Source organism: Oncorhynchus mykiss, chromosome 16 (assembly GCF_013265735.2).
Source record: "Oncorhynchus mykiss isolate Arlee chromosome 16, USDA_OmykA_1.1, whole genome shotgun sequence".
NCBI classification, from domain to species: domain Eukaryota; kingdom Metazoa; phylum Chordata; class Actinopteri; order Salmoniformes; family Salmonidae; genus Oncorhynchus; species Oncorhynchus mykiss.
The window spans coordinates 22,425,494-22,443,648 of record NC_048580.1 but is presented as its reverse complement, the minus strand read 5'-3'; the positions used below and the strand labels follow the sequence as shown (position 1 = coordinate 22,443,648).

At 46.9% G+C, this 18,155-nt stretch overlaps 1 protein-coding gene across 4 annotated transcripts in view; it reads right to left on the bottom strand.

The window, feature by feature from the left end:
- Positions 1-18,155, bottom strand: part of si:ch73-103b11.2 (putative leucine-rich repeat-containing protein DDB_G0290503) — a 106,424-nt gene that overhangs the window by 31,662 nt on the left and 56,607 nt on the right. For 3 of the 4 annotated variants that reach the window (XM_021565233.2, XM_021565231.2, XM_021565232.2), the window contains exons 4-8: positions 14,187-14,338; positions 8,921-9,005; positions 5,040-5,256; positions 3,074-3,599; positions 1,622-1,769 (exon numbers count right to left, since the gene is read on the bottom strand). In XM_021565233.2, coding sequence (XP_021420908.2) covers positions 1,622-1,769; positions 3,074-3,599; positions 5,040-5,256; positions 8,921-9,005; positions 14,187-14,338 — 1,128 coding nt within the window. The remainder of the gene's footprint in view (positions 1-1,621; positions 1,770-3,073; positions 3,600-5,039; positions 5,257-8,920; positions 9,006-14,186; positions 14,339-18,155) is intronic. The other variant, XM_021565234.2, reaches the window with a different exon arrangement.

The following is an 18,155-nucleotide window of genomic DNA, read 5'->3' as shown; positions in this document are numbered from 1 at the left end:
CTCATTCCCTTCAATCTACACAAGATACCCCATAACAGGATTTTAGAAACCTTTGCAAATTTGTAAAAAATAAAAAACAAATACCTTATTTACATAAGTATTCAAACCCTTTGCTATGAGACTCAAAATTGAGCTCCGGTGGATCCTGCTTCCATTAAATCATCCTTGAGAGGTTTCTACAACTTGATTGGAGTCCACCTGTGGTCAATTCAATTGATTGGACATGATTTGGAAGGCACACGCCTCTCAATATAAGGTCCCACAGTTGACAGTGATAGTCAGAGCAAGAACCAAGCCATGAGGTCGAAGGGATTGTCCGTAGAGCTCCGAGACAGGGTTGTGTCGAGGCACAGATCTGGGGAAGGGTACCAAAAAATGTCTGCACCACTGAAGGTGCACAAGAACACAGCGGCCTCCATCATTCCTAAATGGAAGACGTTTGGAACCACCAAACTGAGCAATCAGGGGAGAAGGGCCTTAATCAGGGAGTTGACCAAGAACCCAATGGTCACTCTAACAGAGCTCCAGAGTTCCTCTGTGGAGAAGGGAGAACCTTCCAGAAGGACAACCATCTCTGCAGCACTCTACCACTCATCATTAAAAGGCACATGACAGCCTGCTTGGAGTTTGCCAAAAGGCACCTAAAGGACTGTCAAGACTATGAAAAACAAGATTCACTAGTCTGACGAAACCAAGATTGAACTCTTTGGCCTGAATGCCAAGCATCACGTCTGGAGGAAACCTTGCACCATCCCTACGGTGAATCATGGTGGTGGCAGCGTCATGCTGTGGGGATGTTTTTGTGGCAGGGACTGGGAGACTAGTCAGGATCGAGGCACAGATGAACGGAGAAAAGTACAAAGGGGTCCTTGATGAAAACCTGCTCCAGACCACTCAGGACCTCCGACTACGACGAAGGTTCACCTTCCAACAGGACAACGACCCTAAGCACACAGCCAAGACAACGCAGGAGTGGTTTCAGGACAAGTCTCTGAACGTTCTTGAGTGGCCCAGCCAGAGCCCAGACTTGAACCAGAACTAACATCTCTGGAGAGACCTGAAAATAGCTGTGCAGCGACACTCTCCATCCAACCTGCCGGAGCTTGAGAGGATCTGCAGAGAAGAATTGGAGAAACTCCCCAAATACAGGTGTGCCAAGCTTGTAGCATCATACCCAAGAAGACTTGAGGCTGTAATAGCTGCCAAAGGTGCTTCAACAAAGTACTGAGTAAAGGGTCTGAATACTTGTGTAAATGTGATAGTTTACATTTTTAATACATTTGCAAACATTTATGAAAACCTGTTTTTGCTTTGTCATTAAGGGGTATTGTGTGTAGATTGATGAGGGGGAAAACAATTGAATCCATTCTAGAATAAGGCTGTAACTTAACAAAATGTGGAAAAAGTCAAGGGGTCTGAGTACTTCCCGAATGCACCGTAAACTACTGTAGTGTATGTATTCACGTCAATTTTAACACGGTTATCTTCATATTGACGTCAACTGAAACATTTATGAAAGGTTTATGATGAATGAGAGTTCTCTGTAAATTGGAGCTAATGTTAGGTGCCATGTATGGTTTAACACAGCCTTGTGTTAGGGGGGAGGGAGGGGGGACATTACTTGTTTGCAAGCGAGGGAGCGTCTCTCGCTACGCCCCTGCCTCTGGACAGACACGGTATTAGAGGGGGGCTCCGAAGGAGAGGTGGTGTCCATGTGTTCCACGCCCTCCCCATCCCCCGACTCAAACTTCCCTATCACCTGAGAACGCCTGTGGAAAACATACACATACGCAGTCAGCCAGCATCACACACACACACACACACACACACAAAATCATGAACAGTATCACATAAACAGCATGACATAGGGTCTTTGAAAGCTCAGCTATGGATCATCTCTTGCTGTACATTTTGTTTCCAATAACTGAAGAGTAACATGTCTTTTATAAGGCGGCTGCCGACTGTTTTCCAGTAAAACACGAGGCTCTAACACACTCAAGCTGCTGCTACTAAAACCGTCTGCAGCCTTTCTTCTGATGAAGTCGTGTTACTCTTCCGTCGGCCATGCGTCAGGATATAACACACAATCAAATGAGCTGCAAAAAAAAAAAAAAAAAAGAGCAAATCCTCTCAAGGTCCTAAGCGTCAATGTGCGTTGACTAAAAGAGCAGAGCAGGACTATGGAGGCTGCTTTGTGCCAAAAATCTATAAGTCTATAGTATCAGTCTGGTTTGAATGTAAGAACATTTTGATCAATGACGACATTGGTTCATCATTTTGGCACAACACATATTCCATAGAGAGAATGTGTAAGTGCAACTAGAAAAGGAAAATGGTCCACAAGAGACTGATAGAGTATGATGAGTATAGAGTGTTATGTGAAGAGATCAAACTTCAGATGGAGAGGAAGGAGGATCATTGTAGGATTAAGGACCATATTCCCAGGAGCAGCAGCAATGGCAGCATCAGCAGCGTTAGCCAAGGAGACTGGACCAGTTGTGAGTGACTGACTGAGCGTGTGAGAGATTGTGAGTGAATGAGTGAGAGCGTGTGTGTGTGTGTGTGTGTGTGTGTGTGTGTGTGTGTGGTGGAATGAGAGAAAGCAGGAGTCAGCGGTAACCAGCAGGGCGCAGCAGGACGGAGGTGGAAGGTTTGGGAGGGCAAATTTTCAGAAGCTCCTGGAAGAGACAAAACAAAAAAAACAAAAAAAAATAGCAAAGTAGACAGAGCTGGACAGAGGGGGAAATATGCAAGCAATAAACATACGTTGGTTTTTACATTTGGCTCCAAGAGAGCCATTCAATTATGAAAGAGGCAGTAGAGGATCTCGAGGACTGCTGCCACTAGGTGGGGCCAGAAGACCAATACAGCTCATGAAGATCATAGTAATTGAATTTAGTGGAGGGTTGACAAAACCAAAACACTGAAGATCGCATGCGTGATAACATTCAATATAGTCGGTGGGCTTACAAAGCAATGCTGGGTGTAGTGTGGGTTTGACTGTTTCTAAGTGCCTTTGTGCATAAGTTAAATAAATGTGCGGGTATGTGGTGGGTCATCTCAATATCCTCACCTGCGCTCCAGCCCAAACAGCCTGGCCACCTCCTCCCGTCCGGGGCTGCGTGTGCGCGCCCTCAGCTCCACCCTCTTCTTGTCCGAGCGGAAGGCCTCGCGGTGGCTCAGCCGGCGAGCCCGCGGCACGTTCGACAGCACCACGTAGTCCTTGCCTGGTCGTCCCACTCTTCCCCCACCACCACCGCCAACATTCCCACCTGCCCCGCCTCGGCTGTCCCAGCTCAGGGCATTGCTGCTGGGCTCCGAGTCAAGGGAGCTCTGGGAGGAGCTGACAGTGGAGTAGCTAGGGGAGAGGAGGGCGCCTGGGGAGGGGAGGGGGTCTGAGGAGGGGTAGTTCAGGGAGGTGTTGGGGTACGAGGGGGAGTCACAGGGGCTGTACCTGTGGTGGAGGACGCCGAGGGAGGTAGAGGTGGTCAGGGGCTGGTGCTGGGGAGGCTGGGGGGGCTCCGGCGACTTTGTCTTCTCCAGGGAGAAGTAGCCACTCTCCACTCGTACCTTGCGTCCGCCGCTCAGGGAGCTACCGTCTTGCACCACACAAACAAAGCAGAGTAAGGGAAAGATTACAAAAAATGTTTGGCAGAAAATAAATACACAAGCACGTACACTACGTGGTCAAAAGGATGTGGACACCTTCTCGTCGAACATCTCATTTCAAAATCATGGGTATTAATATGGAGTTGGTCCCTCTTTGCTGCTATAACAGCCTCCACTCTTCTAGGAAGGCTTTCCACTAGGTGTTGGAAGATTGCTGTGGGGACTTGCTTCCATTCAGCCCCAAGAGCATTAGTGAGGTTGGGCACTGATGTTGGTCCATTAGGCCTGGCGTTCCAATTCATCTCAAAGGTGTTTGATTGGGTTGAGGTCAGGGCTCTGTGCAGGTCAGTCAAGATATTCCACACCGATCTCGACAAACCATTTCTGTATGGACCTCACTTTGTGCACAGGGGCATTTGCATGCTGAAACAGGAAAGGGCCTTCCCCAAACTGTTGCCACAAAGTCGGAAGCACAGAATCGTCTAGAATGTCATTGTATGCTGTAGCATTAAGATTTCCCTTCATTGGAACCAATGGGCCTAGCCCGAACCATGAAAAACAGTCCCAGACCATTATTCCTCTTCCACCAAACTTTACAGTTCGCTCTATGCATTCGGGCAGGTAGCGTTCTCCTGGCATCCGCCAAACCCAGATTCGACCATCGGACTGCCAGATGGTGAAGCGTGGTTCATCACTCCAGAAAACGCGTTTCCACTGCTCCAATGGTGGCGAGCTTTACACCACTCCAGCCGACGCTTGGCATTGCGCATGGTGATCTTAGGCTTGTGTGCGGCTGCTCGGCCATGGAAACCCATTTCATGAAGCTCCCGACGAACAGTTCTTGTGCTGACTTTGCTTCCAGAGGCAGTTTGGAACTCGATACAGAGTTTAGCATCTGAGGACAGACATTTATTTTTACGCGCTATGCGCTTCAGCACTCGCCATTCCCGTTCTATGATCATGTGTGGACTACCACTTTGCGGCTGAGCCGTTGTTGCTCCTAGACTTTTCCATTTCACAATAATAGCACTTACAGTTGACCAGGGCAGCTCTAGCAGGATAGAAATATGACGAGCTGACTTGTTGGAAAGGTGGCATCCTATGACAGTGCCACATTGAAAGTAACTGAGCTCTTCAGTACGGGCAATTCTACTGCCAATGTTTGTCAATGGAGATTGCATAGCGTTGTGTTTGATTTTATACACTTGTCAGCAACGAATGTGAAATAGCCGAATCCACTAATTTGAATGGTTGTCCACATACTTTTGGCCAGGTAGTGTATGTACATGAACACAGAGCGAGGATATCAACATTGGCGTCCAATAACTGCCTTGGCTGTTGATTACAAACTAAAATGACTGCTATGCTGACACCCAAAAATGTATTGGCTCAGGTGCTTTGGTGAAAGAGTGTCTCCAGTCTTTCCTCACCCTCTCTGGTGACGCTTGACCCCGGGTGGCTCTGGGTCAGCTGGCTGAGACAGGAGGCGCTGCGGCTGCAGGGGATGGTGGATGCCCTGCTCCATCTCTCCTCCTGCCACAGTGTGGAGCGGCTGGCCGGCACCCGCTCTGCACTGGCTATACTGCTGGGCAGGCAGGGGATACTGCCCCCGCTACTGGTCACTGTCACCTTGGCTGGGCCAGGCTCCTGGGGGTAGAGGTGGGTGGGGGGGGACGAGAACAGTAAAAGGAAGAGAGAGGGAAAGACAAGAGTGCAAGAGGGTTCAGTGGAGGAGGAAAGAGACAAATGCAATCGTTACACATGTCAACAATGAAGATGAATCGTGACCATCTATTGAGTCCATGTGTCCATCTCTTTCTTTGGGGGAGCTTTTTCATGTATTCCGATGACTAAGAGTTCCTTTAGCATTTTCAATAAAAGTTTAGCGAAGAGACCGTATGTACAAAGAGTATTGTTTCATTACAGAACAGCACAGATTGACAGATTTAAGAGGGATGGAGGGAGGGGCAAAGTGAAAGAGAGGCAGACAGACAGCTCAACAAAGAACAAAGAGCTCCTTCATGGCAGTCACACCTGTTGTTGTTGTAGAGGACCGAACAGACAAGGGAAACATTCTGTGGGATAGAGATGTGACGACTTATGCCTGACTTCATACTTAATGTCTTCAAATGCTTGTTAATAACAAGGCAGTATATTTACTGTAAAGTCCCTGCTCATTTATGGTTTTTACCAATACCTGCATTCAGTACATATAGTACACATACACACAAAACAAATCCGTTTTGGCATGTAATCAGGGATAATAAAAAGGTAGACTCTTGACTCTTAGTATTTTGCGATACTGATAATTCTTACTTCCGTCAGCACCGCTCTTCCCTCCTTTCCCTGCGACTATATTTTTCGGATATGTTCTTTTTTTTCTGAGGGTACTTTTGACGCCCTTTCATGATTTCCAATTGGTAGTTACAGTCTTGTCCGTACAGGAGTTGCAGCGATGGGGCTCGGGAGAGGCGAAGGTCGAGAGCCATGCATCCTCCGAAACGTGACCCCGCCAAGCCGCACTGCTTCTTGACACACTGCTCGCTTAACCCGGAAGCCAGCCGCACCAATGTGTCGGAGGAAACGCTGTACAGGCAGCGTGCATGCGCCCAGCCCGCCACAAGAGCGCGATGGGACAAGGACATCCTGGCCAGCCAAAACCTCCCGTAACCCGGACAACGCTGGGCCAATTGTGCGCCGCCTCATGGGTCTCCCGGTCGCGGCAGGCTGCGACACAGCCTAGAGTCGAACCAGGGTCTGTAGTGAGGCCTCTAGCACTGCGATACAGTGCCTTAGACCGCTGCAACACTCGGTAGGCCCTGGGATATGTTTACGTGTGGCCGGAGATAATGAAATCTGAATAGACCCTTGCTATCTCCGGCCAATCCCCTCTCAAACAGCACATATGGAGGCATGCCACTGAACCCTGAATTACTGCCTTTGAAACAAGAAAGATGTATAAGAGTGTCCACTTCGATCCCCCTCCACCTGGATTGATTGGAATTGGGATTAAGGTTTGAGATTGGGATTGTGTAGCCATTCAGGATTGAAGTTCATCCAGTTTGGCTCAACTCAAAGCATGTCCGTTCATGTCTCTGGTGATAAAATGATAGCTCGGACTTCGTACACCCTGCAAATCGCACAGAGCCTTTGCAGTTAGGGGGTGGATCTATTGGGCGGCAGGTAGCCTAGTGGTTAGAGGGTTGGGGTCAGCAACCGAAAGGTCGCTGGTTCTAATACCCGAGCCGACAAAGTGAACAATGTGTTGGTGTGCCCTTGAGCAAGGCCCTTAACCCTACTTTGTTCCAGGACCCTGTAAAACAACACATTTCACTGCAGTGGTTAGAAGGTGTGTATGTGACAATAACACGAGTCTTCACAGTCAGGTGGGCCTGACAACGGAACCTTATGGGGGTCCATTCCAGAGGTTGGTCTTCTCAACAGGGTTGAAGATTCTTGAAGCCTGGAACAGGACATGGAGTCACTAATGCCCTGCCGGTGGCCCCTTGCCATGGCGGAGCAGATTTTCTTCCCTCTAGCCTCAAAGTCCCTGCTACTCAAGACCATATAGCCAGGAGCAAGGATTTGGAGGAGCAAACATTGCATTTCTGTCCCAAGGTTTTTTTTTTTCCAACTAGAGAGGATCATAGAAAGACAGTTTATGGCCACTCTCACGAAAAGCCAGCAACACCAGAATGGCCTGTCAAGATACAATGGACTTAACCTCTCCTTGTCAGGTGCTGTTTGCCTTGGAACCACTTCCCAGAAAGCAAACAGATGTTTCTCTGTGCCTACGTATTTACAGAGCAAACAGGAATCTCTGGTGAGAAACGTGTAAGCGGGTGGAGAGGTTTCAGGTGGAAATAGCTTCTTAGCACCGTTTTTAGTAATGGGGAAGTGGAGAAACATTCAGTCTTACATTGAATATGCACCTATGTGACAAGCTCTTTCCTATACGCTCTGGTACAGAGATCAGTCAAACGGCGCTGGTCAGACCTGGATGCGACGAGGACGGAAAGCGATCTGGAACCTGCAATGAAAGCGTCATCACTCGCTCAAGTAAACAACCTTAATTACATGGCTTGGCCTTGACTCATTGTACCGTATGTCTGCAAGTGGATGCCGCCAGAATGTCATTGACTCAACACATACCATACTTGTACCTACATATAAAAGAGAAGTACAGAAAGTCAGGCAGACAGTGTTTTGTAGGAACAAGCAATAACTCCTGGCCCCCCACTGGTCGGGTTTTCCTGATCCAGAGCACTGTTAACCCAGTTTTGTCCCCTGCATTTGTTCTGTGGTTTCTGTGCAGAATGCTGCCAGCCAGCACCAGTAATTACTGCTACCGAGTGGGTAAAGGGAGGGCACAGGGAGAGGGGGCAGACAGACAAGCCAATTAGACAAAGCAAGACAGACAGACAGACAGAAAGAAAGCAGCTACGCTCACTGCTGTGCGGAGCAGACTTCAGGAACACAGGACTTAGGAGGCCAACATGGCATAAAAGTGAGGGTCACCCCTCTGTCTGTGTTTTCTCTTAAGCAAATGAGGCTGTTAGTGTCTACTAGACTCAGTGTGTGTGTGTGTGTGTGGGGGGGGGGTCTGTTTCGGTCCACTGCCATTAGAAGACCCAGACAATGAGCTTCGGAGCCAGTCTCTGCGCCCGCCACAAATCTGGCATCACATCAAAATGAAAGGAAGAAAGGAAAATAACAAACCGCACCGCAAAGTGTGTGGTCTGTAGAGGAGGATATTCAATACCATTACTTCATCTAGTCATTAAAACCTCTTACCTTTACGTTACCCTCTTTTTTTCATGTATCTAACTCTCTAACAGAGAGAACCTCTGTAGTGTAAGCATGTACTGACATGGACATTTCGTTTAAATTCCCCTCAGGGCAAAAGTGTCTGTCATGTTATCATACAAGCCTCTTAAATTCAATACAATAACACGACTTCATACCAAACCAGTCCATTATACCTAATCGTTATGATTCATCTTAAGCTAGTGTGTACTGGTCCGATATCCACCATACACCCTGTTACAATAAGACCATTCAGTTTGTTGGAGTACATTATACAATAGGGCAGCGGTTCCCAAACTCGGTCCTGATTCAAACGATCAAAGCTCGATGATTAGTTGATCATTTGAATCAGCTGTGTAGCGCTAGGGCAATAAACGCAAATGTGTACCCTTTGGGGTCCCGAGGACCGAGTTTGGGAAGCCCTGCAATAGGGAGACCACATATCCAATACATTGTACAGTATATACAGTACTTAATTAGAATCTCAGAGTGGAGGGCATGGTACCTGAGGAGTGGGTGGCTCCACTTTGCGCTTCTTCTTCTGGTTCTGCTTGTTGGTCCTGGGATAGACCGTCAGGGCCTCCTGCCATCTGCAGAGACGATCAAAGGGGCAAAAATCTGTCATTAGTGACAAACATAAAAACAAGACAAAAACTCCAGACTGATGGTTCCCAAACTTTTTTTTTGTGTGAATTAAGACCCATCAATAGGTTTTTGGAGATTTCCCATGAGCCACTGAAGAAACAAAAGCACTGTTCCTAGACGTGACCCAGTCACAACCCGAAAACAAACAGGCTGTGACCTGCCAGCTGGTCCTACCACTTGGAAAACACTGGTTCTGGTCTGTGAAATACAGTACGTGTGTCTCAGAACACTCATCACCAATTGTATTTTTGATTTGACCTTTCATTTAACCAGGTAGGCCAGTTGAGAACAAGTTCAAGCCAAGGTAGACTACTCTTTGTGACCAGGGCCCGGTATCCCAAAAGCATTTGAAGGTTAAGTTCATCGTTAGAACCTTCGTAAAAGCATTGTTAAGTCCCCGTGCGGTTGAAAGCCCTCATTTACCAATTGCCTCAGACCACTCGTAGAACAGCTAAGTCCATCGTTAGATGCTTTTTTTGACCCCCCCCCGTGTCACTTTATTAAAATAATCTTTATATGTTTATCTGTCACCTCTGTGACCACCGCTACAAACAAAAGTTGTTAATGTCTATGCAAAAACAAAGAAAAAGGTTAAGGATAAAAAGATGCTTCAAATGAAAACCGAGATGACCGCTTTAAAAAACAAATACAGTAGGACCCGGTCTCTCAAAGATCATTCTTAAAAATACAACGATCTTCATTGTAGAGGGTTTAAAACACTGTTTCCCATGCTCGTTCAATGAACCATAAACAGTTCATGAACATGCACCTGTGGAACGGTCGTTAAGACACTAACAGCTTACAGACGGTAGGCAATTAAGGTCACAGTTATGAAAACTTAGGACACTAAAGAGGCCTTTCTATTGACTCTGAAAAACACCAAAAGAAAGATGCCCAGGGTCCCTGCTCATCTGCGTGAACATGCCTTAGGCATGCTGCAAGGAGGTTTGAGGACTGCAGATGTGGCCAGGGCAATAAATTGCAATGTCCGCACTGTGAGACACCCAAGACAGCGCTACAGGGAGACAGGACGGACATCTGATCGCCCTCGCAGTGGCAGACCACGTGTAACAAACACCTGCACATGATCGGTACATCCGAACATCGCACCTGCGGGACAGGTACAGGATGGCAACAACTACCCGAGTTACACCAGGAACACACAATCCCTCCATCAGTGCTCAGACTGTCTGCAATAGGCTGAGAGAGGCTGGACTGAGGGCTTGCAGGCCTGTTGTAAGGCAGGTCCTCACCAGACATCACCGGCAGCAACGTCACCTATGGGCACAAACCCACCATCACTGGACCAGACAGGACTGGCAAAAAGTGCTCTTCACTGACGAGTCACGGTTGTCTCACCAGGGGTGATGGTCGGATTTGTGTTTATCTTCAAAGGAATGAGCGTTACACGGAGGCCTGTTATCTGGAGCGGTATCGATTTGGAGCTGGAGGGTTCGTCATGGTCTGGGGCGGTGTGTCACAGCATCATCGGACTGAGCTTGTTGTCATTGCAGACAATCTCAACGCTGTGCGTTACAGGGAAGACATCCTCCTCCTTCATGTGGTACCCTTCCAGCAGGCTCATCCTGACATGACTCTCCAGCATGACAATGCCACTACCAATACTGCTCGTTCTGTGGGTGAGTTCCTGCAAGACAGGAATGTCAGTGTTCTGCCATGGCCAGTGAAGAGCCCGGATCTCAATCCCATTGAGCACATCTGGGACCTGTTGGATTGGAGAGTGAGGACTAGGGCCATTCCCCTCAGAAATGTACGGGAACTTGCAGGTGCCTTGGTAGAAGTGGGGTAACATCTCACAGCAAGAACCGGCAAATCTGGTGCAGTCCACTCGGAGGAGATGCACTGCAGTACTTAATGCAGCTGGTGGCCACACCAGATACTGACTGTTACTTTTGATTTTGACCCCCCCTTTGTTCAGGGACACATTATTCTATTTCTGTTAGTCACATGTCTGTGGAACTTGTTCAGTTTATGTCTCAGTTGTTGAATCTTGTTATGTTCATACAAATATTTACACATGTTAAGTTTGCTGAAAATAAACGTAGTTGACATTGAGGACGTTTCTTTGTTTGCCGAGTTTATTTCAATCATATTGAAATACATTTCATGTTCTATTAAATCAGTTCAATTTTGCTAATTATAGGTCGTCTAACTTTTGCCTCAATACATTTCATAATGTGTGACAATATGTGCACAATGATGTGCCAAATCATTGTAATATTATAGGGTAAGCATTAGAATAAGCCCCCTCAATATTTACAGCCATATAGGTCTCTAGGAGCTGATCCGTCGTCAGTATTGTGGAACAATTATAATGTTAGCTCAGATTTGAAGGGAGAAAGCGAATCCGAAAGTAGAGCTGCCTTTCCTTCGGTCCCATCTGCACTTGGTGAACGTTCTCGCTGGGTGGTATTTTGGGAAACACGTGTGTGACATCTTCGTCAGTTATAGGAACGATGTATGGTTAAACGCCTGTGAATTTAAGTTCCGTCGCTAATCGGGAAACCGTGCCCATGTAAGTACTGTACTTGGGAGACTCTTGACACCTAGTCAGTCCTACACCTTTAACTAGGCTTAAGAACAAATTCGTATTAACAATGACGGCCTAGGAAACAGTGGGTTAACTGCCTTGTTCGGGGGCAGAAGATCTTACCGACAGACTTTCAACTCGTCAGCTCATGGATTCGATCTAGCAACCTTTCGGTTACTGGCCCGACGGTCTAACCACTAGGCCACCAGCCACACCTACTGTACTTCTTCTGTCATGGCATTCTCTGATATCCTCAGATATACTGAATTACACATCCACTAACTGGCGGTGAGAATCCCTGCAGTTCCCACAACAACCACATAGAATAGTCAGTCTGGATACGGAAGGTGGTGTTTGTCAACATTTGTTCCCCATAAGTCACACACCAATCCAGCTAATGTGCGTCAAGTCATGACCCGTCCAGTCTGTATGAGTGGGAGTTCACAATACGTCAGCGGGGAAGTATCAATGAATTAATTCATATCTTCATAGGAGTTCAGGTTCAACTTGTGAGGTGGCAAACCTATTTTGTAGAAATGTGATAACTAGTTAACCGTTAAAAATCACATGAACTATTCCATGAATGAATGAATAACGCTGATAAAAACGGTAGTGGTTGCGATGGCCTAAACAATGGTTGTGTTGTGACTAATTGAAGAGCTAAGTGCATCACCACGGCACAGAACACAAAGCCATATCAATTCCCCCATTGTCCGGCCCTCTTGTGAGTGTGAAAGCCTATTCAACGTTTCTGCTCTGTGATATTAAAACACTGTGGCCTAATGAAAGTACTACAGGAACGTGGCTGGCTTTTGTCAAGGCAACCTTGGCGGGGTGGCATTTCAACACCAATCCAACAACAAATTGAATAGCAGAGATCTCATTTCAGTGTACTACTGGCATTCGTCTTTGCCCACTAGTAAAGCACCTCCTAAAAGTCCACTATCATGGCGCCTACAAGCATAGTAATGTCAGCAGCATAGATCTTAGTTTGTGGGACAAGAGAATGTTTTTAGCATGTTACCGCAAGTTAGCGTACAGATTAAGATTGAGAAAATTGTTGAGGAAGTATTGTGCCAAGATTGAAATTGTAAAATGTTTTCGATTTGATTCATTTTATTATTATTATTATTTTTTACAGCTGTTGTACAGTACAGTATACAATCTGGTAGTTTGAGATTGAAAGTGAGTTTTCATGCTGTCCCCCCTCATTCTGTATGTGTCAGGCCTAATCCCCCTCTATGGAAGACTGGGTAGCGGGGTGGGGGGAAAGCCAGAGGCTTATTCAGACCATGAGAAAAACAGAGATCCTCTTAATCTGGGTGTTTGTCATTGGCCCAGCCCCCCCCCCCAATCAGATGGCAATAACACTGCCCGGGCCAATATGTTTCCAGGATGGCAGAGAGCCAGGTACAGCGGGAGGGAGGGGTCACTGTGAAGTGTGTCAAGAGGTGGGTCGTGAAGGACTTTGCAGGGGAGGGCAGTAAGGTTAGTGTATTATAAATTGGGGGGGTTGACAGAGAAAGAGGCATGGGGACTAGGGTGATTTGTTAACATGCAATGACAGTGTGTTAGTTGGTACGGGGACATAAAATGGTAGCTAGAACAGGAGTGTGTTCAGGAGGAAGGGAGATGCTAGCAGAGCAGTGCTATCACGTCTGTGGATGGACAGGAGGTACGAAGTTGGGCAGTGTATTATTATTTGGGTTTTTATTTAACTAGGCAAGTATTAAGGGTTGGGGTTGGTGAGAGGGCTTAATAAAAGAGGAGGTAGTGAGTGAATGCGGTGGTGAGTGAACGAGGGAGATGGGAGGCAGTGAAAGAGGCAGGGGGCAGTGAAAGAATGTGCACTGTCATTGCAGTGCGAATTAGGGAGAGAGCACCGACTGCACTGCCTGATAGAGACAGCAGGGGGCAGAGCTGTTCACACAGCAATGGAACAGCACCCACAAGGCTGTGCAACAACACTTTCTCTAGCCATCTTTTCCTTTCCCTCTGACTGGCTTTCTCCCCACAGGTCCAATGACCTCTAGGACAGAACTCCAGTATTTGAAATCATTGGACACCAGGGCTTCCTCTCTTATTCTTCCCTTTATAGGTGAAAGCAATATGATGGATGCCTGCTTGTGGCTCAGGTTGATGTTTATTGTCCTGGAGGCAGAACGAAGCAACTTCCTCTTAGATAGGCCAGCTGCAAAGTTAAAACTGCTTATTGTAAAAATGCATAAACTTTTTCGTCTTCATTTAAGGTTGGGATTAGGCATTACGGTTAGCAGTGTGGTTGAGGTTTGGGTTAAGGTTGTGTTTAAAATCCGACTGTGGCTGTGCCAACTACATAATACTCTGCAGAGCTGCCTCCAGAACAAGATTCGTGATGAAAAACACTAACCTGTGCATCCACTTGTCAAAAGACATCCACTGAGAACAGCACGAATGTAAATGGGAGTTGGAGAGGCCGCCACAACAAATGAAGGAGGTAGAGGGGTTGTTGTTGTGATCTCCCTACTACCTGAACTTTTCCAATAAGAAGAATATAGCTTTCTTACACTGTGCCCTAGCCAGATGCATGTCTTACCCGTTGATAATCTCGCGGCACTCGGCCCGGATGAAGTGCTCTCTGTCGGGGGTGAGAACGCACAAGGAGTTCTTCTGGCCCGTCCTGGACTCCCCGTCGATGACGTCAGAGCACTGGTTCATGTTGATGGTGCCCTGGGGCAGCGTGCTGGGCTAGAGAACACAGAGATGGAGACAGGGCAGGGTCAGATAGTGCTAGTGACCTACTACTGCTCTGTTACACCCCCCCCAAAAAAAAAAATATTTTGAACTTTGGGACGCACCAAATAAACAGTTCCTAGTCACAGCCCAATTTAAAACCATAGGCCTTCAAACCACCATTTGAGTATCACTGAGTGAGTATAGTAAGTATTACAAAGATGAACACACACACACACACCAATGCAGATGTAAACACAGACAACCCGACACACACCTGGGGAACCAAACTCGTATACAAACTCAAAACATGTTGTGTTTGATGCCATTGATCTCCAGAATTTCCCCGCACAGTACTGATCTCTGTTCTGCCCTCTTGTAAACATTGCAGGGCCACAGGATCACACAGGGAGAGTGAGAGCGTTTAATTTAATCCACTCATCCAACGATGGCTAGCTGGGCTGTATAAACAGCTATGCATGGAGTACATGGCTCCTCCATCCTTTAATCTGCACAAGCAATGGGACCGCCGAACTAGCCGAGCAACAAAACTGGTTAAGTGTCTGCTCACCCAAGCAGTCCACCTTCTATGCAGTTAAACACAAATACACTATGGGTTTGTGTGTGTGTGGTTACAGCTCGTTGACAGTGAATAGTGGAGCGCCGACACGACCCTGAACGGAGAAGGAGCTTCGTCTGTAAATATCTTTCACAAAGTCACTGTGTATAAACACACGGGTTACAGAGAGATGCATCGTCGTCATGCAACTCTTCCCAATCATGCCCCAAACCCCAAGCCCTTCTCTACTCAAAACAAACAGGCAGAATTACAGGCACCCAAAATGCCACTGAGGTCCTAAGCATCAGTGCAGAAGAGCCACAGAAGAAGATTTACAACCACCATCGATCCTGAATTACGCCGAGAGAAAAAGCGGGAGGCCAAATTAAAAAAAGGTCAAGTCAAGCTAGTGATGGAATAAGTGACAGAAGCCCAGATGGGCGGGATAACCATGCCCTGTCAATCATTGAGCAATTTAGCCCTAGAGGCTCTTTGATGTGGTGAAGAAATTCGATGACTGACAGTTTATGGTTATCCCGCCCAAAAAGCGGTCGAGAGGCCCAGTTTGCCCTACCCTTACAGTCCCTCTCAATTCATAGAGAACTGTGCTAGAAGGGCATGTGTGTTCCAGCTGACTGACTGACTGACTGACGGACACCTGAGTTTTCACCACAGAAGAGTTAAGCCTAAACTTGCAGAGACCTAGAATGAGCCATTATGATAATCCTATAACTTTCTCTGCACGTCTCGCCTGGGCCTCTGGCCCTATAAAACGCCTGTAGTGTGTGGAAGGGCTCTTAAGTCTAGGGTGAGGGGCCAGCGCAACAGCCGAATCTGACAGGCAGGCGGACAGACAGCTGGGAGAGAGGGCCTGTTCCTGCTTCAGAGAGAGACGGCGCCAGCTTGACCTGAGAGTCCTGTCACTCTCAGACATTAGAGAAAAAAGGGGGGAGGGGGGTTGAAAGAGGAGAAGAGAAACATGGGCTGTTTACAGTATGTCATAGGATACATTGTCAAATCAATTTTTTACAAGGTGCCTCTGTGTACAGTTTCAGCTCCAGCAACATAGTAAGAGAAGAAGAGGAATCGAGAGGAGGTAAGGTCCATCTGTCCATGTAAACAAACGTGTGTGTGTGTGTGTGTCCTTGGGAGAGGTCAGGAGAGTATAGGCCAAAACAACAATATTACAAATTCTGTGGACAGTTTTCCAAGCCGCTTAAGATCTCAGCTTTAAACTCAGAGTACATTTTTTTTTCATGTAACAAGAATCCACAACATTGAGTTTGTGATGAAAAACCCCTTTCATAATACTATTACAGCACAGCGGGAGATCTGGAGGACTATTGGAGGCACGGCGTTGACACCGAGCAGTCGAGCACGGGACTCCTCTCACATGTGCAGTCTCCCAGCCCCGTCAGCTGAGTACAGTACGGTCTGGCCTTTCCACCGGACAAAACCCCTCCCAGCCTCCAGCCCCAAAACGCCCCCCAGTCCCTTAGCCGAGTCCTGGACCCCTCTCCTGGGCCGTCACTCTCCACAATGAGCCCTTTGTGGAGTAGCACTAGCATAAACACAATGTGGGATTGTCAACAAGCACCACCACAGCCGCCCCACTTACCTCCTAACGAGGAAGTGACCAAGATTTGACCAAAGAGACAGAGAGACCAAAAACAACCCTGCTTTCATAAGTTAAATAAAGGTCAAATAAGAAAACAAAAAATTCCATTCCTTTTAGGTTGTGTGTATTGTTGTGAATTGTTAGATACTACTGCAGTGCTGGAGCTAGAAACACAAGCATTTCACTACACCCACAATAACATCTGCTAAACATGTGTATGTGGCAAATAACATTTGATTTGATAAACCGGGTAAACAGTTTCCTGTCTCTCAAGATGTTCAGACAATGGTGTGATCAGTGGCTCCACTTCAGGCGTGACTCAAGTGCACACAAAGAGTTGTTTTGTGTGTGTGATTTCATTTAGGCCCTCGGCACAATTACTTTGCACAGAAGCTACGCTACATTAAGAGTGGGTGCCGGTGTGGTCTTGTTATACTCTGTGCCAGCAGCGTCTGTTTGTTGCCCATCGCTATGCACGGCTAATGTCTACTTGGATTATCCCAACAGTGCTGCCATGCGAACTCTCCCGGGAAGTTAGGCTAACCCAGGGTGTCAGTCTCTTCTCTGGTCTGAGAACAGTGACCCGCCACGCTAAACACACACTTTAAAATCAACTTGTCTTTTTCCTCTCTCTCTTTCACACAGTCTGCCTCCCCTCTGTAGCCTCCCCTCTGTCTCATCGTCAGTCTATTCCCCCGTTCTCGCATTCTGTCTCGCCCGCTTTGTAATCAATCTCAAGATGTTGTCCTGAGTAGAAACTGAACAGTGGTCAATTAGTGGACGGATCATTCTCCGATTATGGGACACCCAACACAAATTGGAGGCCATGGCCTGTAGTCTATACCCTAAGACCCGGGAGAGTAAAGCTAAACAGCCTTGTTCTTCCCCTATTGGCATTTTGGAAGAGAGGATGCGTTTACTCTGGCAGCTCGCTGTGTCCTTTACATTTTTTGTTGGGTTGGAGGCTAATTGATGTTCTTCTGTCAATGCTAGAGTCTGTTTAGCCTGGTTTAACCAGACTGAAAGTTGCGGTCAAGTCAAACAACGTTGAAATGTAGCAAAGTCCATTTGGATTACAGGCAGGAGATGGTCTACTTCTGAAAACAGAAATGAGAGTCGGGGGAAACTCACTCAATTAGAAGAACATGGGAGGGGTCGACACAGTATGTTGCATATCATAGTGTTATTGATCGCTTTGGTCCGTTACAAGAGCACTTGCATTAATGCTGTTGTTCACACGTATGATAAAAGGGTTTCATTTTCAGTAGCTGAATTGGCAACAATAACACGGGCATGTCATTTCCCCCCGATTTCCAATTGGATTACAGTATTTGAATGGATTTCCAGTATACTGTCGATTACACTATAGATTACTACGATGTATATCGTTTGATTATTCAGCAAGTATTTTGTTGAACAGCTCCCACATTCAACTCCTGCACAGATTTCAGATTTAGCCTTCCCCTTCCAACATATCCCATTTTTCAAGAGGTGAGTTAAAAGCAATGGGTGTGCTGACAACCTGGCACTACTAGAGAAGTCCTGACTGACTCACGAACACTGAGTTGTATCGGGTCCATTTGGGGTTGTAACTGATAATGCCAATTACGCAATCAATTGTTCCTTGGAGACTTACAACAACAAGGGTAAACACA